Genomic DNA, 25268 nt, shown 5'->3' with positions numbered 1-25268 from the left:
TCATAAGATGCCGTTAGCAATAATGCTTAGAGGTGGCCCCTGTACCGGTTGCCACAGTTGTTAGAATTCTAAAAAAAATGGTACATTTTTTACTATTTTGTAGATTGGTAGAATTCTTGATTTTGGTAGATTGTGCAAAGAGGTACTTCATCATACATATACAATAGAAATAAACTTTTGACAAAATTCTCCATAGAAATAAAATTTTGACAGAATCATCTATGGAAATAAAATTTTGACAAAATTTTCTATAGAAATAAAAAAAATAAAAAATGTTCTATAAGAATAAATTTTTTGCTATAGAAATAAAATTTTGACAAAATTTTCTATGGGAATAAAATTTTGCCAAAATTTTCTATAGTTTTTTTTTTAGAAAAACTAAAAAAAAATGTCCAAATCGGTCCAGATTTAAATGTACGTATACTTTACAATAGTCTTTAAATGTATAAAGGGTGATTCTTTTGAGGTTAGGATTTTCATGCATTAGTATTTGACAGATCACGTGGGATTTCAGACATGGTGTCAAAGAGAAAGATGCTCAGTATGCTTTGACATTTCATCATGAATAGACTTACTAACGAGCCACAACGTCGAATTTTCAGTGAATGGGCCCTAGAAAAGTTGGCAGAAAATCCGCTTTTTTATCGACAAATTTTGTTCAGCGATGAGGCTCATTTCTGGTTGAATGGCTACGTAAATAAGCAAAATTGCCGCATTTGGAGTGAAGAGCAACCAGAAGCCGTTCAAGAACTGCCCATGCATCCCGAAAAATGCACTGTTTGGTGTGGTTTGGGAGCCACCGTGGTGCAATGGTTAGCATGCCCGCCTTGCATACACAAGGTCGTGGGTTCGATTCCTGCTTCGACCGAACACCAAAAAGTTTTTCAGCGGTGGATTATCCCACCTCAGTAATGCTGGTGACATTTCTGAGGGTTTTCAAAAGCTTCTCTAAGTGGTTTCACTGCAATGTGGAACGCCGTTCGGACTCGGCTATAAAAAGGAGGTCCCTTGTCATTGAGCTTAACATGGAATCGGGCAGCACTCAGTGATAAGAGAGAAGTTCACCAATGTGGTATCACAATGGACTGAATAGTCTAAGTGAGCCTGATACATCGGGCTGCCACCTAACCTAACCTAACCTTGGTGTGGTTTGTACGCTGGTGGAATCATTGGACCGTATTTTTTCAAAGATGCTGTTGGACGCAACGTTACGGTGAATGGCGATCGCTATCGTTCGATGCTAACAAACTTTTTGTTGCCAAAAATGGAAGAACTGAACTTGGTTGACATGTGGTTTCAACAAGATGGCGCTACATGCCACACAGCTCGCGATTCTATGGCCATTTTGAGGGAAAACTTCGGAGAACAATTCATCTCAAGAAATGGACCGGTAAGTTGGCCACCAAGATCATGCGATTTGACGCCTTTAGACTATTTTTTGTGGGGCTACGTCAAGTCTAAAGTCTACAGAAATAAGCCAGCAACTATTCCAGCTTTGGAAGACAACATTTCCGAAGAAATTCGGGCTATTCCGGCCGAAATGCTCGAAAAAGTTGCCCAAAATTGGACTTTCCGAATGGACCACCTAAGACGCAGCCGCGGTCAACATTTAAATGAAATTATCTTCAAAAAGTAAATGTCATGGACCAATCTAACGTTTCAAATAAAGAACCGATGAGATTTTGCAAATTTTATGCGTTTTTTTTTTAAAAAAAGTTATCAAGCTCTTAACAAATCACCCTTTACAATAGTCTTTAAATTTGATATTATGTAATTTTGCACCTTTTGCCTTCGTAAAGTACCTTTTTAATACATTTTTAGTACTTTTTCGTCAACACCATTTATCATCCCTGTGATATCCGTGAATTTTGGTCGCCATTGTGCGATAGAAATGAAGAGTGGAACCTCCTGTTCTAATTATTCTTGGCTGAGGATTGGCGAGTGTGCTAAGTCTTGCTGGAATATCTACACTGTTAGAAAACTATTTTTTTCATATGTTCCGATATAAACAAAATGAGTTTCGGGCACAATTTTTAAACACAATATATTTAAGTGCAAACATGTAATGTTCCTAAACTAAAACTAAATGTTTGGGACACATATGTTAATATGTTAGAATATATTATGTTTGGGACATGAATGTTTTATAAAAATAATATGTGTGAATGTAAACATATATAAATTTACAAATTTCGAGTAAACATATATGTTGTGATATTTTATTCAGAGAGCGACAGAGAGAGAAAGAGAGAGAGAGAGAGAGAGTATAGAGAAAGAAATAGAGATGGAAACCGGGAGGGTTGACGAAAGATATCAACATAACACAGCGAGAGAATGAAAAGAGAGCAATTTCTGTGAAACCGCTTGTATGTTGTTTCGGAAAACTGTTTAAGGCCAAAGATTTGATATGCTTAAGTCTAAATATTATTTAATTTGACTATTAGAATGAGTATTCGGAGTAAAGAGAATAGACATTCGGAACCAAGAGAATAGACATTTGAAAAAAAAAACAACGTGTGTTTTCGTCTTGAGAGCAGCATTTTATGTACATGTGTTTTGTTTATCATTTTGGCATTATGGGCACAATTTTTTTTCGTGGTTCGTTAAAAGAAATCGGAACGTATGCTAACCACTGCTCCACGTGGTCAACAAATGTATATTTCTGTTAAATAATGTTATGTTTGCATGGGCTCGTGGGCGCTTCAAACTATGCTATATAAATGTAACTTATAACGATAATTGTCTATTGGTGACTATAACAGCTACGTAGTCCAGTGGTAGTGTGTTGGCTTACAAATTGCATGGTTCCCGGTTCGATTCTCCGTCCAGGCGAAAGGTAAAATTAAAAAAAAAAATATAAAAAGTTGAATAATTTCTTCAACATTATTTGTATTACAGAAAAAGGTGCCAAGAACTAAAAATTTCGTGAAAGTGAAAATTATGTGAGGGAATGAGCACAATCTTCTTGGGGAGAAAATTCTTCCAAGCATATAATTTTTTGGGCTCAAAATGCTTCCAAACATATAATATGTTCAAATAAGACAAAAATAATAATGTCTCGACAATATCCAATAATATTTATATGTGCTACCTGCAAAATATGTTTGGAACATATGTTAGAGAAGCGTTTTTTTTGAGGGTGTAGGGTCTGCGGCAGAAATTTTTGTCTGCTCAGGACTTCAGTACTATCTTTATTCGGCATTTATTTTGATCCCACGGACGAAAAATATGAGCGGGAAGTTCTGGTGGCCAATCGAAGGTGTATTCTCAGCTGATCTCTTTTGCCTCTTTCCTCTTTTAGAACTTCAATGACTTTAGTCCAAGCTTATTTTTCAATATGTTTTGCATCGATTCAGCTTACAAGCAAATTTTCCACCATTGCGGCGTGGATTTGTTACCTGTTTTTCAATCATTTTTTTTTGACGCGATGCAACACTATTAGTTTCACGGCAACGAGTAATGGCACCAGAAAAAAAAAGATTTATTCACATTTGAATGCTGGAGGGCTCTAACTTGTGGTTTTCCAGTCAAATATAAAGCAATCACAACATAACGCTTGAATGAACGAATAACTTTATTCTGAATGCAATGCATCAATATGCCTTTATAAGCTTGTAAAGAATTAACAGCCTATTTCTGCTATCCGAATTCTAGTCTTCGTTCGCAAACAAAACGAAAAACAGCTGAATTTGGTTTTCTAAGGGGTATCTAAACGAAAATCGAAACGAAAGTAGACGTAAAGTAATCTCTAAAATTGGGTTTCTCTAACTCGATTCGTTCGCATTTTGTCGAACTAATTGAGATCTGGTAATGTTAGCAATTAACAGTAACGTAAGGCATGCGAACGAACGAAAGGAAGTTAGAGAAACCCAAATCTAGACGAAATTGAGTGAATGCCGTTCGTTCGCAATTGCTTTCGTTCGGATATCAGAAATAGACTGTAAATGAATCTGTCAGCTGTCAAACGAGCGCTTCAAAAATTGTAGCAACCTTAAGATGGTTTCAATACTGTTTAGAACCTAGATTTAATGCTACACCCTCAAACAAAATCGCTTCTGTAATATATGCCCCAAACACATTTTGCTTCAAGCATATATATTTTCAGTGTTGGTCCAAAAAAATATTGTTTGTATTAATGGGTGATACGGTCAAAATTTGGTCAATATAAATTTGACGTATTTCTTTCAATTTTGCATTTAAAAAACCTGAACACCCCTCATTTTGAAGGTGTGTGTGTGTAGAATGTTGCTCCTATTTTGATTTTGGAATTCACTCTTCAGTTGTCAAAATGCCTTCCAAGCAAGAAGAGCAGCGTATCAAAATTTTGCTCGCGCACTGCGAAAATCCGAGCTACTCGCACGCAAAGCTGGCAAAATCGCTAAAAGTTGCCAAATCAACCGTTACAAATGTAATTAAAGTGTTTGGGGAACGTTTGTCGACAGACAGGAAGTCTGGATCGGGGGGAAATCGAAAACCGGAAGCCGCTGAGACGACAAAGAGAGTTGCCGGTAGTTTCAAGCGAAACCCTAACCTCTCTCTCCGAGATGCCGCAAATAAGCTGGGTGTATCGTCTACAACCGTGCATAGAGCCAAAAAACGAGCCGGACTATCGACTTACAAGAAGGTAGTGACTCCAAATCGCGATGATAAACAAAATACGACGGCCAAAGCGCGATCCCGGAGGCTGTACACGACGATGCTGACGAAGTTTGACTGCGTGATAATGGACGACGAAACCTACGTCAAAGCCGACTACAAGCAGCTTCCGGGACAGGAGTTTTATGCGGAAAAAGGAAGGGGAAAGATAGCAGATATTTTCAAGCACATAAAACTGTCAAAGTTCGCAAAGAAATATCTGGTTTGGCAAGCCATCTGTACCTGTGGCTTGAAAAGCAGCATTTTCATAGCTTCCGGGACTGTCAACCAAGAAATTTACGTGAAAGAGTGTTTGAATAAACGTCTGCTGCCTTTCCTGAAGAAACACGGTTGTTCCGTACTGTTTTGGCCGGATTTGGCATCTTGCCATTACGGTAAAAAGGCCATGGAGTGGTACGCCACCAACAACGTGCAGGTGGTTCCCAAGGACAAGAACCCTCCCAACACGCCAGAGCTCCGCCCAATTGAGAAATACTGGGCTATTGTCAAGCGGAACCTAAAGAAGACCAAAAAACTGCTAAGGACGAGCAGCAGTTCAAGGCAAAATGGCTTTCTGCGGCGAAGAAGGTGGGCAAGGTGGCTGTACAAAATCTGATGGCAGGTGTCAAGCGTGAGGCCCGGCAATTCGGATTTGGAAAAGCGAAAGCCTAACTGAATATTTTTCCTGAATTTTATACTAATTGAACTTGAAAAAGAAATTTAATTTGATTTTTTAAATAAACGATTTCACCGATTTACACGCGTTTTCCCTTGACCAAATTTTGACCGTATCACCCTTTATTAAAACATATTACGTTTCACCTCAGGAATACACAGGTAGAAAAAAATTTTAATGAAATTTTCTTTGTGTATATATATTTTTAAGGCACCAATTGGTTACTTCCATTATTTTACTTGCAGCATACTCTCTAGGGCTCTCTTTCTAAACACACATATGTGTATAGGCTATTTCAAAATTAACCCGTGCTGTACTAGCGTGACCATATGGTAACATACATTAGACCTTGATTAAATGTTCTCGTGTTGATCGCTGATAAACATACCATTTCATTTCAAAATTCGAAAAAATAATTACAGCATAATTCGGGTTACTATATGTTTGCATCCAAGCATATTATATTTAGAAACATTTTATGTCCCAAACATATTATGTTCTAACATATTAACATATATGTCTCAAACATGTTATGCTAGTTTATGAACATTATATGCTTGCACTTAAAAATATTGTGTTAAAAAATTTGAGTTCCAAACATATAATTTTTACACCCAGACATATGAAAAACAGTCTTTTTCGTCTGTGTAGATTTACATTTTCAAATTTGTCTTACTTTTAGAGAAACCGCAACTTTGGCTCGGTATCAATACCAAAATACTTAACGTTAAAATCTTTGGATCCAAGTAAATTTTTTTTTGCACTTTTTGCAAAAAAAAGTGAACCCTCTATTTCACAAAACCAATTGACTTCTATTATAGTTTAAGGCATTATTATGTTTTGAGAAAGTTTCCTTTACTCGAATAATTTTTTGCATACGTTAGTTAAGTGAACTAGAAAACTAGAAAAAATTATACACAAATGAAGCAAAATGATTTACTAAATTCGTATTTCTCACAAAGTAGTTCATTATTTCTTTAAATTTGTAAATTTTACTACAAATGCGCCTATCTTGAACTTCCAATGGCACTAAGGACATTCTTGCAATTTTGAACTCAATTTTTTTCTTGAATTTATCGAAAAATATTATTGTGATATCGGCGTGGTGTCAGCGTTTGAAATACTATTTAGCTAAAATTTTCTAAAATTTATCTTAATTTTCTAAAATTAACCCACATTTGTGTTCCTGGTGGGTTCACTATTTTTTTCAGTGTAAATGTAAAAATCTAGAATTCACACATAAATTAGATATTTAGTGTAGTATTTGTTCAAGCTGAAATATTAACAATAAAAGAGGTAGTAGATAGGATAAGCTGAAATATTCCTACAATACATATTTCCAATACAGTCAATTTGTAATAAATTTATTAGAATCTGTGTTCCTTTACTTAAAGACGGCCATCGATTGTGGCAAATATCTCAACGAGATGGCTGAGCTGTTCAGTATTCATCTAATATGGGGCGGTAGAACGTACACCCAGCGAAGGAATATGATCACCTCAAAAATGTTTCAAGAGCAAACAGAGAAGTTCACCACCTGCAGTATTACAATGGACTGAATAGTCTGTGAACCTGGCAATTGATACATACACAAATAGCAGTAGTTAAAAAATGATTCGAAATATGAGCTATGGTATATATGGTATAATCTTTGGCATAAATTGCAATATCAATTTTAGTTAATGTGGTCTGATAAAGATAATATAACTATTCTAGAGTAATATCTATTTTTACTAACTATTTATGCCATCTATAGTATCATCTGCACCTTAACATACATGTCTATCTTTTTTCTACCATTTTGCCTCTTAGTTTTGCAATTGACAATAAATGTAAGGTATTTCATAGCCATTAAACTCAGAAACTTCAATTGAATGCATGGTTTGTTTTACCATCAACCAAAGTAATAATAATAATAACAAATGATGAAACAGATGCAGACTTTTAAGTTGCTTTTGTGCCATATCATAAATTTGCTGCTTTAAGGAAATATTTGAATTAAATTTTTATATCTGCGTTTATACTAAAAAATATATCGACCGTTTTCATTTGACATTGTCGTAAGTGATCCATCAGTATTTTGAGTCAACTCGTGTAAGACCCATACATAGAGGTTCCAGCCTTATTCTAAAATTTTCACTCAGTTTGTTTTGTGCGACTTTTAGCTTTTGGGTAATCGAAACGGTGCTTACATCACTCGACAGTGTCCCCGATATTATTATTATTTTTTATTATTATTTATTAATAGATTAACAATTCATAATTCTTAAAATACATATAAATTTTTAAGTTAATCTATATATGACGTAGCAGTTCCGCTGTATGTCATATTACTTAATTATAATTCTGTTTAATGGACATATTCTTTTAAACGTTGAATTCATTCAAGATTAATTTCCTATATTTTATGCAAGATTCTAAGTAGTTGTATAGTATTGAAAAGTTCGTGCCATTTAATATATTAATAACTTCGTTTTCATTTAAAGACGTTTTACCAAAATAAGACATTCTAAATCCGCGATAAATTGGACATATGCCTAAAAAGTGAAATGTGTTTTCCTTCGCATTCATATTACACATGCTACACATACCATCTAACACACTTCTGAAGGAACGAGAGTTTAACTCCAGCAAACCTCCTCTAGCTTTTACAATTAAACTCGTTGCACGAGAGGATAAATTTTCTGTGAGTGTTGGTATATCATTATACTCCAACTTCGGATAAAGGTCATGAGATTGCGAATTAAGAGCATTCATATAAAAAGCATTGCGTTCCTCTATCTTTAGTTTTTCTATAATGACACTCGAGTGCATACATAGTGGCATTCTATCATCCAATTCATTTCGAAAGGAATTACATATATCTAACCATTTTCCTGCCCAATATTCACCCAATTCTATCATCCTTTCCGCTAGTATGCGAGGTAGGCGATGAGAGCCTAGATATAAGATCTTAGATATATATTCTAAATGCATTCTTAAAGTCGTAATGAATAGGGAATCAAACCCCGTCTCCAGGTAAAGCATATAATTAGGAGTATTCGGCGGTAGATATAACATCTTCTTTATAAAAAATCTAAATAACTTTTCTGCGCCATCAAACTGTTGGAAACCCCAAATTTGAACGGCATAAAACATTAAAGATCTCGAACATGCTTCGAATATTTTCAGTTTATTCGCTTTAGAAATCTTTGGGTGATTCAAGTATTTAGACCATGTTGAAGTTATTGCCATCTTCGATTCACACAGCTTATTGTTAATATATCTATCAAATGCCAAATTATAAGTAATGTCAACTCCAAGGTATCTGTAGTGATCCACGATTTCGATACTAGTATCCCCATAATACCAATTCAAGTCTGCAGGAGCCCTACGCCCCTTCCTAAAAACTAAAATCTTCGATTTGATCAAATTAAGTTTCAAGTGCCACTTCAAACAATATTCCCGAAGAGTATCAATCATATCCTGCAGACCTCGTGGAGTATCTGATAGGATAACTATATCATCTGCGTACAGTAACACTTTGACGTTAATTCCAGCAACAGTGACACCGCCTGGAAGTATATCCGGGATATCATTTGTGTATAGAGAAAATAAAATTGGGCTCAAAATACATCCTTGCTTCACACCAGAATCCAAGAAGAAAAAAATTGAAAACGATTCTCCATCATGTATTCTGCTTTTTGTACCATTGTACAACAATTGCAAAATCCGTATAATTTTGGTACTCAAACCTAGACATGATAACTTGAAAAAGAGACAGTGTCCCCGATATTAAGCACAGGAATTCTCACGTAAATTTTTTCTGGTTTGAAAAACATCACTCATTAGTTTGCGCAGACCTTAAGGTGTCCAAATAAACTGGTTTTTAAAAAAGCGGTTTTGGTTTGAAGAAAATTTATTAAAAATAATTAATGCTTTTCTGCTGTTTAAGCAAATTTCATATGTTGAATGAAAAAAATTGGATTTAAAAATTGTTAAAATGTCTTTAGCACTATACGAAGTTTACGACAGGTACAATTTTAGTAAAATTTACTCATTTGAGAGACTTATGAACTCCTATACAAAGAAAAATATTTATTAATTTTTTTTCGGTCTCACAAGGCTTCTTGTTATGAATAATGTTAACAGCTTAGACAGACATTTCTCGATTCTTAGTATTACAGCAACACTTTTCACACAATTTTTCCAATGAAACCAAAAATTTTTGACACATTACAACCTTTTCTCGAATCACAAAGATGCAGAAACAGTCCAATGAGATAAACAAAATTTTATTTATCATAATATATTCCTCTTGTTTCTGTTTCATTTTTGATATACCATGTGAGTAAATTATTAATGTGAGAATTACAGAACATGGGTACTGTGTCGGTTTTTACAGGATGCGGCGGTTTATTGACTAACCACCCGGTTTTGGACACACCAATAAATTTACTAGCTCTGTACACACAAAAAAAAATTTCTGATTCAATAACGAAATTAATTGATCCAATTAATTTTTTAATTGAAATGTCTTCAATCACGAAAATGATAGTATGGAGCCACCGTGGTGCAATGGTTAGCATGCCCGCCTTGCATACACAAGGTCGTGGGTTCGATTCCTGCTTCGACCAAACACCAAAAAAAAAGTTTTTCAGCGGTGGATTATCCCACCTCAGTAATGCTGGTGACATTTCTGAGGGTTTCAAAGCTTCTCTAAGTGGTTTCACTGCAATGTGGAACGCCGTTCGGACTCGGCTATAAAAAGGAGGTCCCTTGTCATTGAGCTTAACATGGAATCGGGCAGCACTCAGTGATAAGAGAGAAGTTCACCAATGTGGTATCACAATGGACTGAATAGTCTAAGTGAGCCTGATACATCGGGCTGCCACCTAACCTAACCTAACCTAACCTAGTATGAATCACAGTTTTAATTGGGCATAGAAAAAAATTTTGATTAAAAAATTAATTGATGTCATTACCAAATTTCAATTAATTTTTTAATTGATTCAATTAAAAATTTAATTGATGTTGATTGCAAAACTCAATTAATTTATTAATTAAAAAAAGGTAACTATTTTCAATTACCTTTTGAATTGGCTTAGAATTTTTATTTGGATTAACAATTGATTGTTTGAAAAAAAAAATTAAAATTAAAAATTTAAAAAAATGTTAATCACTTTTTTAACTGATTTAGTCTTCCGAATTTGATTAAAAGTTTATTGTATCAATTAACTTTTTAATTAAAAATTTTAAAATTTTCAATCATTGACTTAATTAACTTAACGTTTCTATCTTGATTAAAAAGTTAATTGTACCAATTAATTTATTAATTGAAAAAAATTTCAACTTCAATTAACTTTTTAATTGGAAATATTTTGGTGATATTTTTTTCTGTGTACTATCATTTTCGTGATTGAAGACATTTCAATTAAAAAATTAATTGGATCAATTAATTTCGTGATTGAATCAGAATTTTTTTTTTGTGTGTACAGAGCTAGTAAATCTATTGGTGTGTCCAAAACCGGGTGGTTAGTCAATAAACCGCCGCATCCTGTAAAAACCGACACAGTACCCATGTTCTGTAATTCTCACATTAATAATTTACTCACATGGTATATCAAAAATGAAACAGAAACAAGAGGAATATATTATGATAAATAAAATTTTGTTTATCTCATTGGACTGTTTCTGCATCTTTGTGATTCGAGAAAAGGTTGTAATGTGTAATACTAAGAATCGAGAAATGTCTGTCTAAGCTGTTAACATTATTCATAACAAGAAGCCTTGTGAGACCGAAAAAAAAAATAATAAATATTTTTCTTTGTATAGGAGTTCATAAGTCTCTCAAATGAGTAAATTTTACTAAAATTGTACCTGTCGTAAACTTCGTATAGTGCTAAAGACATTTTAACAATTTTTAAATCCAATTTTTTTCATTCAACATATGAAATTTGCTTAAACAGCAGAAAAGCATTAATTATTTTTAATAAATTTTCTTCAAACCAAAACCGCTTTTTTAAAAACCAGTTTAGTTGGACACGCAGAAAAAAATATCGACTAAATATTTCCAATTAAAAAGTTAATTGAAGTTGAAAATGTTTTCAATTAATAAATTAATTGATACAATTAACTTTTTAATCATGATAGAAACATTAAGTTAATTAAGCCAATGATTGAAAATTTTAAAATTTTTAATTAAAAAATTAATTGATACAATTAACTTTTTAATCAAATTCGGAAGACTAATTCAGTTAGAAAAAGTGCTGATTTTTTTTTAATTTTTAATTAAAAATGTATTTCAAACAATCATTTGTTAATCCAAATAAAAACTCGTAAGTCAATTCAGAAAGTAATTAAAAATAGTTACCTTTTTTAATTAATAAATTAATTGAGTTTTGCAATCAACATCAATTAAATTTTTAATTAAATCAATTAAAAAATTAATTGAAATTTGCTGAAAAAATCAATTAATTTTTTAATCAAGAATTTTTTCTATGCCCAATTAAAACTGTGATTGATACTACCATTTTCGTGATTGAAGACATTTCAATTAAAAAATTAATTGGATCAATTAATTTGGTGATTGAATCAGAAAAAAATTTTTTTGTGTGCACCTTAAGGTCTGCGCAAACTAATGAGTGATGTTTTTCAAACCAGGAAAAATTTACGTGAGAATTCCTGTCCTTAATATCGGGGACACTGTCTCTTTTTCAAGTTATCATGTCTAGGTTTGAGTACCAAAATTATACGGATTTTGCAATTGTTGGACAATGGTACAAAAAGCAGAATACATGATGGAGAATCGTTTTCAATTTTTTTCTTCTTGGATTCTGGTGTGAAGCAAGGATGTATTTTGAGCCCAATTTTATTTCCTCTATACACAAATGATATCCCGGATATACTTCCAGGCGGTGTCACTGTTGTTGGAATTAAAGTCAAAGTGTTACTGTACGCAGATGATATAGTTATCCTATCAGATACTCCACGAGGTCTGCAGGATATGATTGATGCTCTTCGGAAATATTGTTTGAAGTGGCACTTGAAAGTTAATTTGATCAAATCGAAGATTTTAGTTGTTAGGAAGGGGCGTAGGGCTCCTACAGACTTGAATTGGTACTATGGGGATACTAGTATCGAAATCGTGGATCACTACAGATATCTTGGAGTTGACATTACTTATAATTTGGCATTTGATAGACATATTAACAATAAGCTGTGTGAATCGAAGATGGCGATAATTCTACATGGTCTAAATACTTGAATCACCCAAAGATTTCTAAAGCGAATAAACTGAAAATATTCGAAGCATGTTCGAGATCTTTAATGTTTTATGCCGTTCAAATTTGGGGTTTCCAACAGTTTGATGGCGCAGAAAAGTTATTTAGATTTTTTATAAAGAAGATGTTATATCTACCGCCGAATACTCCTAATTATATGCTTTACCTGGAGACGGGGTTTGATTCCCTATTCATTACGACTTTAAGAATACATTTAGAATATATATCTAAGATCTTACATCTAGGCTCTCATCGCCTACCTCGCATACTAGCGGAAAGGATGATAGAATTGGGTGAATATTGGGCAGGAAAATGGTTAGATATATGTAATTCCTTTCGAAATGAATTGGATGATAGAATGCCACTATGTATGCACTCGAGTGTCATTATAGAAAAACTAAAGATAGAGGAACGCAATGCTTTTTATATGAATGCTCTTAATTCGCAATCTCATGACCTTTATCCGAAGTTGGAGTATAATGATATATTGCCCTATTTTCAGAAATATGGCTTTATTACACACACCAATGGAGCGATTTCATCCTTTTTTTAATAATGTACTCAATAATAGTGGCATACTAACTCTGTAGCTTCAGAATCAACTATAGCTCCTAATGTCAGACATTTCTGTTCAGATTGTTATTAAACTCCCATGTACCCCTTAATGTTCTTAACCTATACCATTGATACCCCACAAACAATGTTTACTAATTTAGTAGGGGTGGTTTAGGGTATGATATAGTCGGCCCCGCCAAACTTTCTACATTACTCTCTTTTGGTTTTTAATTGAATCAATTAAAAATGTTATTGATGTTGATTGTAAAACCTATTAAATTTTTTATTTAAAAAAGTAGCTATTTCAATTTTGTTTAACTGAATTTGTGTTTTTAGGTTGATAACAACATTGAGTGTGAAATCAATTTTTAATTAAAATTAAAAAAAAAAAAAATCCATCACTTTTTGAACTGACTTAGTCCTCCGAGTTTGATTAAAATGTTAATTGTGTCAATTAATTTTTGCCATTCGGCAGTTGGCATCACTGTACAGGAATGTGAATTCCACCAATCTGTAATCTAAACTGTTGCAGTTTATGTTATGCTCAATCACATACATAAGTACATCGTCTCAATTTTGTAAAATGATATCTTTACGATGTTCATTAGTTGAAATTTCTTCTCATAATAGACACTTATACATAATGCACATGCATATATATTTTTCCCAAAGCATTTGAGCATTTTTTTGTCTTAATACTACAATGTACAATCATTATCATCGTATGGATACGGTTATGGTGACGTTGGTATTGTTGTATGAAAAGCTTATATCATTAACAAAATGTTTACAATACAGGGTGGCACAAAACTTACTAACTTTCTATTATACGATATATGCTCTCATGTTCACCTCAAGCAAAAAAGTTACATACGAGTATATTATAAAAATTTTAATAGTTTGGTTTGATATTAGCCAAATTTCAAGAATACCAAAATACCACTTTGTCGTTTTATACCCTCCACCATAGGATGGCGGGTATATTAACTTTGTCATTCCGTTTGTAACACATCGAAATATTGCTTTAAGACCCCATAAAGTATATATATTCTGGGTCGTGGTAAAATTCTGAGTCGACCTAAGAATGTCCGTCCATTTGTTGAAATCACGCTAACTTCCGACCGAAACAAGCTATCGACTTGAAACTTGGCATAAGTAGTTGTTATTAATGTAGGTCGGATGGTATTGCAAATGGGCCATATCGTTGCACTTTTACGTATAGCCCCCATATAAACGGACCCCCAAATTTGGCTTGCGGAGCCTCTAAGAGAAGAATATTTCATCCGATCCGGCTGATATTTGGTACATGCTATTAGAATATGATCTCCAACAACTAAGCAAAAATTGGTCCACATCGGTCCATAATATAGCCCTCATATAAACCGATCCCCAGATTTGGCATGCGGAGCCTCTAAGAGAAGCAAATTTCATCCGATTCGGTTGAAATTTGGTACGTGGTGTTAGTATATGGTCTCTAACAACCATGCCAGAATCGGTCCATAATTATATATAGCCCTTATATAAACCGATCCCCAGATTTGACCTCCGGAGCCTCGTGGAGGAGCAAAATTCATCCGATCCGGTTGAAACTTAGTACGTGTTGTTAGTATATGGTCTCTAACAACCATGCAAATTTGGTCCATATCGGTTCTTAATTATATATAGGAAGGAGCAAAATTCATCCGATCCGGTCGAAATTTGGTAAATTTCGCTAGAATATGGCCGATAACAACCATGTCAAAATTGGTCCGTACCGATCTATATTATATATAGCCCCTAAATAAACCGATCACGATTGCCACTCAAGCCAAAAATAATCTACCAAAATTTTATATTTCTATAGGAAAATTTTATCAAAATGTTATTTCTATAGGAAAATTTTATCAAAATGTTATTTCTATAGAAAATTTTGTCAACATTTTATGTCTTTAGGAAATTTTGTCAAAATATAATTTCTATACAAAATTTTGTCAAAAATTAATTTCTATAGAAAATTTTGTCAATTTTTTTTTTTATAGAAAATTTAAGAAGCATTTCATAGTTGGAGAGGAATATTTTGCAAAATCTTCCAAAACATCAAGAATTCTACCAATCTACCAAACAGTAAAAAATCTGCCATTTTTAGTAGACTCGTGTTCATAATTGTATATAGCCCCCATATAAAGCGACCCCCATATTTCAATTCTGGCTCTATAATTACCGCACAAAATTTCATATCGGTTCGTAATTATTTCTTCCCTATATACCGGTCAAGAACTGAATATAAATATAAATGTATATGGTCTCTAACAACCATGCAAAATTGGTCCATATCGGTTCTTAATTATATATAGGAAAGAGCAAAATTCATCCGATCCGGTCGAAATTTGGTAAATTTCGCTAGAATATGGCCGATAACAACCATGTCAAAATTGGTCCGTACCGATCTATATTATATATAGCCCCTAAATAAACCGATCACGATTGCCACTCAAGCCAAAAATAATCTACCAAAATTTTATATTTCTATAGGAAAATTTTATCAAAATGTTATTTCTATAGGAAAATTTTATCAAAATGTTATTTCTATAGAAAATTTTGTCAACATTTTATGTCTTTAGGAAATTTTGTCAAAATATAATTTCTATACAAAATTTTGTCAAAAATTAATTTCTATAGAAAATTTTGTCAATTTTTTTTTCTATAGAAAATTTAAGAAGCATTTCATAGTTGGGGAGGAATATTTTGCAAAATCTTCCAAAACATCAAGAATTCTACCAATCTACCAAACAGTAAAAAATCTGCCATTTTTAGTAGACTCGTGTTCATAATTGTATATAGCCCCCATATAAAGCGACCCCCATATTTCAATTCTGGCTCTATAATTACCGCACAAAATTTCATATCGGTTCGTAATTATTTCTTCCCTATATACCGGTCAAGAACTGAATATAAATGTATTTAATTGATCTTTCTTTTGTCTACTATATATCACGCATGGATTAACTTACAATTTAGAAGACGGTGTTAAGGATTTTTTAAGATACCTTGCCATCGGCAAGTGTTACCGCAACCCATATAATTTAATTGTGGATGATAGTCTTTAGTAGAATTTTCTATGCAATCCATGGTGGAGGGTACATAAGATTTAGTCTGGCAGACCTTACGGCCGTATATACTTGTTTTTAATGTGATTCGTCGATTTGTGTATCCCTAGCACATAAACTTTCTTTTATTCTTCGTAATTTAACAAATAAATTATCATTACAATAAAGAAATTCGTAAAATTTAAGAGAATGAACGGGGACACTATTAATAAAATGTCGCGTTAGTCGCGTTAGTGTTGAAAAGAGTGTAATAATTTATGTAACTAGCAATTATACGATATCTTTTGGGTCACTAAAAAAACATGACATTGATAACTCGCATATTATGTCTTTTTTCTCATACACCAAAAGAGGTAAATTCATTTTGTTCCCCATCAAAGCCTTTGTGGCTTTATATGATCATACTTCATTTTGCTTTTGGTTAGCTTACAGTATGACATATCATTATTTAAATCATTACATATTTTTGTTTGTTTGTTTTTTTTTTTTTGAGTTTTGTAATTGATATCTAAAGTGTTAATCAAAAATAATATAGTACATTTTAATTGAGTTACGAATCACTTTTTATTAATGTGGTCTACTATCTTGTCATCAGTTTTTGATTTAAATTTTACGAAAGATTAAGCATTACAGAGGAAAGCAATTTTGCAAAATGGTCACTGCAAGCATTTAATTGTCACTAAGGGCAACATATATTAAAAATATTGAGAAAAAAAAACATGTTCATAAAATAGAGAAATAGTTTAGTAGACTTGTTTTACTGCTACGAAATTTTTCGGGCCGTTTTTCTTGCGGACAAGAAATATTACCGGTTGCAGTTCTCTGGTACACAGAAGCATATTTGGGGTATTATAATAATAAGTTTGGGAGATATACCGTATTCACGTATTTAAGGAAATTAAGAGGTGCTTAGTTATGGTAGCTTTATTTAAATCTGAACATAAATGCCTGATATTTCTCAATATCAAGAAGTGCTAAATTTAAATAAGATCGGTTCATACATGAGAGCACTGTAAAATGATTATTGATAATTTTGTGATTTATGCATATCAAAATCAGACTCGAAATAAGCGATACTTTGTATTTTACTCGTTACGAAATTCTAACATAATTGCTGTGCAAATTCATTAAAAAATATAATTATGAAAGTTTGAGCAATTGACAAATTTATAACGCAATAATTTTATAACTACTTCTTCTCATCGAAAATTCGTGATCGATTTTGTTGCCTTATTTTGTGCAAATTTGCCTGAACTTTCGGTGGGTATTTTCTTAGCCTTTTTCAGAATCTATCACGAATTTTCGATGGAATTGAGGTAGGGGATTATGCCGAATAGCTGGCATAGCCATTCTTTAATACTTTTCATCGCAAATAAAAAGAAGTAATTATATTATATATTTATATATTATATTATATATATAGCGTTGTAAATTTGTCAATTGTTCTAACTTTCACAAATTAATTTTTAAATGAATTTTCACAGCAATAATTTTTAGAATTTCGTAACGAGTAAAATGCAAAAAGTACATCAATTCAAAATTATAAAGCATGTGCTCCGTTTTGCACGCTACTGTATGTACAAGTAGGAGATATACATGATTTTACACCTACAGAGTTTACATCACTGTTTTTTTTTATTTGGTAGAATTCTTGATGTTTTGGTAGAATTCTTACTATTTGGTAGAATTCTTGATGTTTTGGTAGATTTTGCAAAATATTTCTATCCACCTAGGTTAGTTAGGTTAAAGTGGCAGTCCGATCTAGTTTCAGGCTCACTTAGACTATCCACCTAAGAGGTACTTCACAAATGCTCTATAGGAATAAAATTTTGACAAAATATTGTCTAGGAATTTTCCTATGAAAATGTTCACAAAATTTTCTCTAGGAATAGAATTTTGACAATACATTTTCTGAGAATGAAATGTTGAGAAAAATTTCTTTGGAGATAAAATGTTGACAAAATTTTCTCTAGGAATGAAATTTTGACAAAATTTTCTCTGGGAATAAAATATTGACAATATTTTCTATAGGAATAAAACGCTGACAAAATTTTCGTTAGAAATAAAATTGTTGACAAAATTTTCTAAAAATTAAAATTTTAACATAATATTCTCCAGGAATATTCCTATAAACATTTTGACAAAATTTTCTCTGTTGACAACACTTTCTCTAGGAATAAAATGTTGAAAACATTTTCTCTAAGAATAAAATGTTAACAAAATTTTCTAAGAAATGTAGTCAAAATTATATTTCTTAGAAAATTTTGTTTTGTTCCAGGTATATTCCTATACAAATTTTGACAAAATGGGAATAAAATGTTGACAACACCTTCTCGAAGAATAAAATATAGTAACATTTTCTCTAAGGGCCTGTTCGAAACCGAAACTTTTTACTAGCATTGGTAAAAATTTGACGTAAATCGAGGTGAGTATAATTTCACTTGCCCACACACAAAAAAATTTTTTTCTGATTCAATCACCAAATTAATTGATCCAATTAATTTTTTAATTGAAATGTCTTCAATCACGAAAATGATAGTATCAATCATAGTTTTAATTGGGCATAGAAAAAATTCTTGATTAAAAAATTAATTGATTTTCAAATTAATTTCAATTAATTTTTTAATTGATTCAATTAAAAATTTAATTGATGTTGATTGCAAAACTCAATTAATTTATTAATTAAAAAAGGTAACTATTTTTAATTACTTTCTGAATTGGCTTAGAGTTTTTATTTGGATTAACAAATGGTTGTTTGAAATACATTTTTAATTAAAAATTAAAAAAAAAATCAGCACTTTTTTTAACTGAATTAGTCTTCCGAATTTGATTAAAAAGTTAATTGTATCAATTAATTTTTTAATTAAAAATTTAAAAATTTTCAATCATTGACTTAATTCTTCTATCATGATTAAAAAGTTAATTGTATCAATTAATTTATTAATTGAAAAAATTTTCAACTTCAATTAACTTTTTAATTGGAAATATTTTGGTGATATTTTTTTCTGTGCAGGGGGCTAGTAAGAAATTTGACATTTGTTGAAAATTCTTGACATTTATGACATCAGTAGGCTTGGCATGTTTTGATTATATCAAAACGAACAAAATGTAGTTTTATTTGTTAAAGAAATGAGTACACAAAATTAGCAATTGTTTTTCACCATAGTAAATTGATATCTCACCATAGCACTATGGGTGGAAATTAAAAATTTGCGGCAAAAATTATTTACAAGCAATCTATTATCGCCAAACATGGTATATCGATATATCTTATCAAAATCAAATGTTACCAACAAAAAGGGAGTCAATCCCCCCTATTCCAGGTGCGTTACTTTAGAGGGGTCGAAATTGTAAGTCCACTTGGAGTACTATAGAATATACTCATTGATGGATTTTAATTTATACTTGCTTATTTTCCTTATTAAAAAAGCTCCTTTTCCCCAGAACTTGATGTAAATAGTATAAACCAGTTGTCATTTTATTAAATTAATTTTATTAATTAAGATTAAACAAATATTAACCATCAAAATCACTTTCTTCGGTATCTAACTCTAATTCCGTCCGTCTGTGTTTGTTGTTCGCAGGATTCCGGTCGCATTTATTAACCGATTTTGATAAAATTTGGTACAACGTGTTTTCTTGGTCAAGGAACAAACACTGTTGAATTTGGAAAAAATTGGATCAAAGTTAGATATAGCCCTCATATACATGTATCGCCCGATTTCAAAAAATGAAACCATACTGCGCTTATTTACTACTCGATTGTCTTCAAATTTAACACAAAGTGATATTTTATAATACCCTTAATGTGTGCAAAATTTCATCAAATTTGGTTCAGATTTAGATATAGTTCCCATATATATGTATCGCCCGATTTTTCCAAATTTGACTATAAAACCCTTAAATTTATTTTAGTATTGGCAAGTTTGGGCAGACAAACCTTACAGTACACACAAAGAAAAAATTTTCTGATTCTATCACGAAATTAATTGATCCAATTATTTTTTTAATTGAAAAGTCTTCAATCACCGAAATGATAGTATCAATTAAAAAATTAATTGAATGTCAATTAAAAAATTAATTGATCCAATTAAAAAATTAATTGATACTATTAATTTTTGTGGTTGATTTTTGTTTTAATTAAAAATTTTGTTGAATTAATTAAATTTTTAATTGAATAATTTTTAAAACTCAATTAAAATTTTAATTGAAAAAATTTTCGTGAAATTTTTTTCTGTGTACGTAAAAGTATACTTTCTCACGAACAATTATAAGCAACAATTTTCATTAACAATCGTTAACATTTCTAAAGGGTGATTCTTTTGAGGTTAGGATTTTCATGCATTAGTATTTGACAGATCACGTGGGATTTCAGACATGGTGTCAAAGAGAAAGATGCTCAGTATGCTTTGACATTTCATCATGAATAGACTTACGATCTGCCACAACGTCGAATTTTCAGTGAATGGGCCCTAGAAAAGTTGGCAGAAAATCCGCTTTTTTATCGACAAATTTTGTTCAGCGATGAGGCTCATTTCTGGTTGAATGGCTACGTAAATAAGCAAAATTGCCGCATTTGGAGTGAAAAGCAACCAGAAGCCGTTCAAGAACTGCCCATGCATCCCGAAAAATGCACTGTTTGGTGTGGTTTGTACGCTGGTGGAATCATTGGACCGTATTTTTTCAAAGATGCTGTTGGACGCAACGTTACGGTGAATGGCGATCGCTATCGTTCGATGCTAACAAACTTTTTGTTGCCAAAAATGGAAGAACTGAACTTGGTTGACATGTGGTTTCAACAAGATGGCGCTACATGCCACACAGCTCGCGATTCTATGGCCATTTTGAGGGAAAACTTCGGAGAACAATTCATCTCAAGAAATGGACCGGTAAGTTGGTCACCAAGATCATGCGATTTGACGCCTTTAGGCTATTTTTTGTGGGGCTACGTCAAGTCTAAAGTCTACAGAAATAAGCCAGCAACTATTCCAGCTTTGGAAGACAACATTTCCGAAGAAATTCGGGCTATTCCGGCCGAAATGCTCGAAAAAGTTGCCCAAAATTGGACTTTCCGAATGGACCACCTAAGACGCAGCCGCGGTCAACATTTAAATGAAATTATCTTCAAAAAGTAAATGTCATGGACCAATCTAACGTTTCAAATAAAGAACCGATGAGATTTTGCAAATTTTATGCGTTTTTTTTTAAAAAAAAGTTATCAAGCTCTTAACAAATCACCCTTTAGTTCTATTCTTTGCAAATATACGTATGTACTAAAATTTTCACATATAAACAGCACTTTTGAATCCACAAATTCAAGCTCAAAAACAAAAATATTTTTTAAAGTGTTTACAACATTTTGTACTACTAAACCTTCTCTTAGAATGTACATTTAAAAGTTTTCTTATTCACTTTTATTGAGAAAAAAAAAAATTAAGCACGAAATTTTAAAATTTTTGCTCTCCTTGATTACACGCAACTTGCATAAATTTTGGTAAACATTGGCAACCTTTTTCTCCTGAACAGTGTTGCCAAGTTTTAAATTAACTTTCGATTTATACTTTCCAAGATGTTCTATAGTAATTTCACTTGGAACATCCAATAATTTTTCATTTTGCCGCTGTTTTGCGATTTCCGCCCATAGTGCATAGTAAAAAGTTTAGGTTTCGAACAGGCCCTAAGAATAAAATTTTAACAAAATTTTCTAAGAAATAAAATTTTGACTCCAGGAATATTCCAGTACAAATTTTGATAACATTTTCTCTAGGAATAAAATGTTGAAAACATATTCTCTAAGAATAAAATTTTAAGAAAATTTTCTAAGAAATAAAATTTTGGCTCCAGGAATATTCCTGTATAAATTTTGACAAAATTTTCTCTGGAAATAAAATGTTGACAAAATTTTCTCTAGGAATAACATGTTGACAACATTTTCTGTAAGAATAAAATTTTAACAAAATTTTCTATAGGAATAAAGTTTTGAAAAAATTTTCTATAGAAATAAAATTTAATAAAATTATCCAAAAATGGTACATATTATACTAAAGGGTGATTTGTTAAGAGCTTGATAACTTTTTTTGCAAAATCTCATCGGTTCTTTATTTGAAACGTTAGATTGGTCCATGACATTTACTTTTTGAAGATAATTTCATTTAAATGTTGACCGCGGCTGCGTCTTAGGTGGTCCATTCGGAAAGTCCAATTTTGGGCAACTTTTTCGAGCATTTCGGCCGGAATAGCCCGAATTTCTTCGGAAATGTTGTCTTCCAAAGCTGGAATAGTTGCTGGCTTATTTCTGTAGACTTTAGACTTGACGTAGCCCCACAAAAAATAGTCTAAAGGCGTCAAATCGCATGATCTTGGTGGCCAACTTACCGGTCCATTTCTTGAGATGAATTGTTCTCCGAAGTTTTCCCTCAAAATGGCCATAGAATCGCGAGCTGTGTGGCATGTAGCGCCATCTTGTTGAAACCACATGTCAACCAAGTTCAGTTCTTCCATTTTTGGCAACAAAAAGTTTGTTAGCATCGAACGATAGCGATCGCCATTCACCGTAACGTTGCGTCCAACAGCATCTTTGAAAAAATACGGTCCAATGATTCCACCAGCGTACAAACCACACCAAACAGTGCATTTTTCGGGATGCATGGGCAGTTCTTGAACGGCTTCTGGTTGCTCTTCACTCCAAATGCGGCAATTTTGCTTATTTACGTAGCCATTCAACCAGAAATGAGCCTCATCGCTGAACAAAATTTGTCGATAAAAAAGCGGATTTTCTGCCACTGATTTTGGTAATAAAATTCAATGATTTGCAAGCGTTGCTCGTTAGTAAGTCTATTCATGATGAAATGTCAAAGCATACTGAGCATCTTTCTCTTTGACACCATGTCTGAAATCCCACGTGATCTGTCAAATACTAATGCATGAAAATCCTAACCTCAAAAGAATCACCCTTTATTTGGTAGAGTTCTTGATGTTTTTGTAGATTTTACAAAATATTCCTATCCACCTAAGAGGTAGTTCACAAATTTTCTATAGAAATAAAATTTTCTCTAGGAATAAAATTTTTACAAAATATTCTCTAGGAATTTTCCTATGAAAATTTTCTCTAGGAATAAAATTTTTTCTCTGGTATTAAAATGTTGACAAATTTTTCTCTGGGAATAAAATATAGACATTTTCTATAGGAATAAAATGGTGACAACATTTTCCATAGGAATAAAATTTCCACAAAATTTTCTCTAGGAATAAAATATTGGCAACATTTTCTCTGGGAATAAAATGCTGACCAAATTTGGGAAAATCGAAATTTGAACCGATTGTTGTCAAGTTTAGTTGATACTATAGAATATTACGTTTTCCCAACTTTGAGTTGGGCCAATGTAATGCAGAACAACTCAAAAAATGTATAATTAATTACCTATAGCCGATTTATGCCTGCCTATTTCTTTATTGCTTTAATTCATAGTCATATAGATCTATTTGTATTCTCAAATCATTAATAAATTTTTTTATTTTTCTCTTTAAACCCACTTATAGGTGCAACAATTGGCTGGAAGTATTTATCAAGAGTTTGAACGCATGATTAATTGTTACGATGAGGATGTCGTAAAGAATTTAATGCCTTTGTTAGTGAATGTATTGGAATGTTTGGACGCATCGTATCGGATAAATCAAGAACAAGATGTGGAGTTGGAATTGCTGCGGGAGGATAATGAACAGTTGGTCACACAATATGAAAGGGAGAAAAGTGCGCGAAAGCAGTCCGAACAGAAGGTAAGAACTAATAAGTAAATTAATATATTGTTTTAAATTCCCTAATATCCCTGTTTTCTGATCATTGCCTTATACAGCTTTTAGAATCTGAAGATTTGGCAGAACAAGAAAACAAAGAGTTGGCCAGTCGTCTTGAATCGCTGGAAAGTATAGTGCGAATGTTAGAATTAAAGCATAAAAATAGTTTAGAACATGCAAGTCGTTTGGAAGAACGTGAATCTGATTTGAAAAAGGTATTTATTACTATTATTTTAGTCAAATAAAAATTTAAAATATTGACATTGTTCTCTTTTCCCTTCTGATAGGAATACAATAAACTACATGAACGGTATACGGAACTTTTTAAAAATCATGTAGATTATATGGAACGTACCAAAATGCTAATGGGTTCCACACATTCCCAGATGAGTTCAACTTCAGAACGCATGGAATTAAGTCGAGCTAGATTAAACCCTGTGGCTAGGTAATCTTTATATATACCTTTTCCCTTATAGATTCCATCATATATTATATATTTCTTAAATTAAATTGCCGTACATGACGTAGTCTCGAGCAACTACACAAAAAATAGACCATAACGCTATAATTAAGGGTAGATATCCAAATATGACTTTCTGACGTTCAGGAGGCTTAGTACTCGTACTTCATCCGATCCGCTTGAAATTCAGTACATATTTTTTTCTCATATAGACAGATCCACAAAATAGAATTTTTAAAACTTTTTGAAGACTTATTTTTTATTCGATCCGAGACGAATGTTTTTAACCTCTTGCGAGCGCACTAAAATAACCCACATTGGACCCATAATATTTCATAACTCCGATTTAGCTTTTATCCAATTATGTGCGTTTGGATAAATTATAATTTGAAAATTGCGGCAGAGAAATTATCCGAGTTAAGAACCTTAAATATAATTTATCTTTCGTAACGATAAGAAAATTTGATTTGTTTCTTCGATTTCGAAAGACAAGGAGCTGAACGTCTCAATATATGCAAAGAAAACAATTAATAATATTTTTAAAATTTGAATGACCATTATGTAATACCTGGCCTACAATTTTTTGTGCAAGTTTTTTCAAATTACAATTGGGCTATTAGAGAACGGTTGCCACTCGAGACATAAATAATTCACCAAAATGTGGGGAAATTTTTACCAAAATTTTATCCTTTAGAAAATTTTGTCAAAATTTTACTTCTGTAGAAAAATTTGTCAACTTTTTAGTTTTATAGAAAATTTTGTCAAAAATTTAGTTTTATAGAAAATCTTGTCAAAATTTT

At 32.3% G+C, this 25268-nt stretch overlaps 1 protein-coding gene across 11 annotated transcripts in view; it reads left to right on the top strand.

The window, feature by feature from the left end:
- The window catches only part of syd (JNK-interacting protein syd), a 107573-nt gene that overhangs the window by 33555 nt on the left and 48750 nt on the right, over positions 1–25268 (top strand). For all 11 annotated transcript variants that reach the window (XR_012722359.1, XM_075308488.1, XM_075308487.1 and 8 more), the window contains 3 exons: positions 23754–23990; positions 24068–24223; positions 24296–24453. Coding sequence is in view for 10 of the 11 variants with exons in the window: in XM_075308488.1 (XP_075164603.1) it covers positions 23754–23990; positions 24068–24223; positions 24296–24453 (551 nt within the window). In the remaining variant the exon portion in view is untranslated. The remainder of the gene's footprint in view (positions 1–23753; positions 23991–24067; positions 24224–24295; positions 24454–25268) is intronic.

Source organism: Haematobia irritans, chromosome 4 (assembly GCF_050003625.1).
Source record: "Haematobia irritans isolate KBUSLIRL chromosome 4, ASM5000362v1, whole genome shotgun sequence".
In the NCBI taxonomy this organism is placed as follows: domain Eukaryota; kingdom Metazoa; phylum Arthropoda; class Insecta; order Diptera; family Muscidae; genus Haematobia; species Haematobia irritans.
Note: the sequence above shows the minus strand (reverse complement) of the source record. Positions and strands in the feature narration are given on the sequence as shown.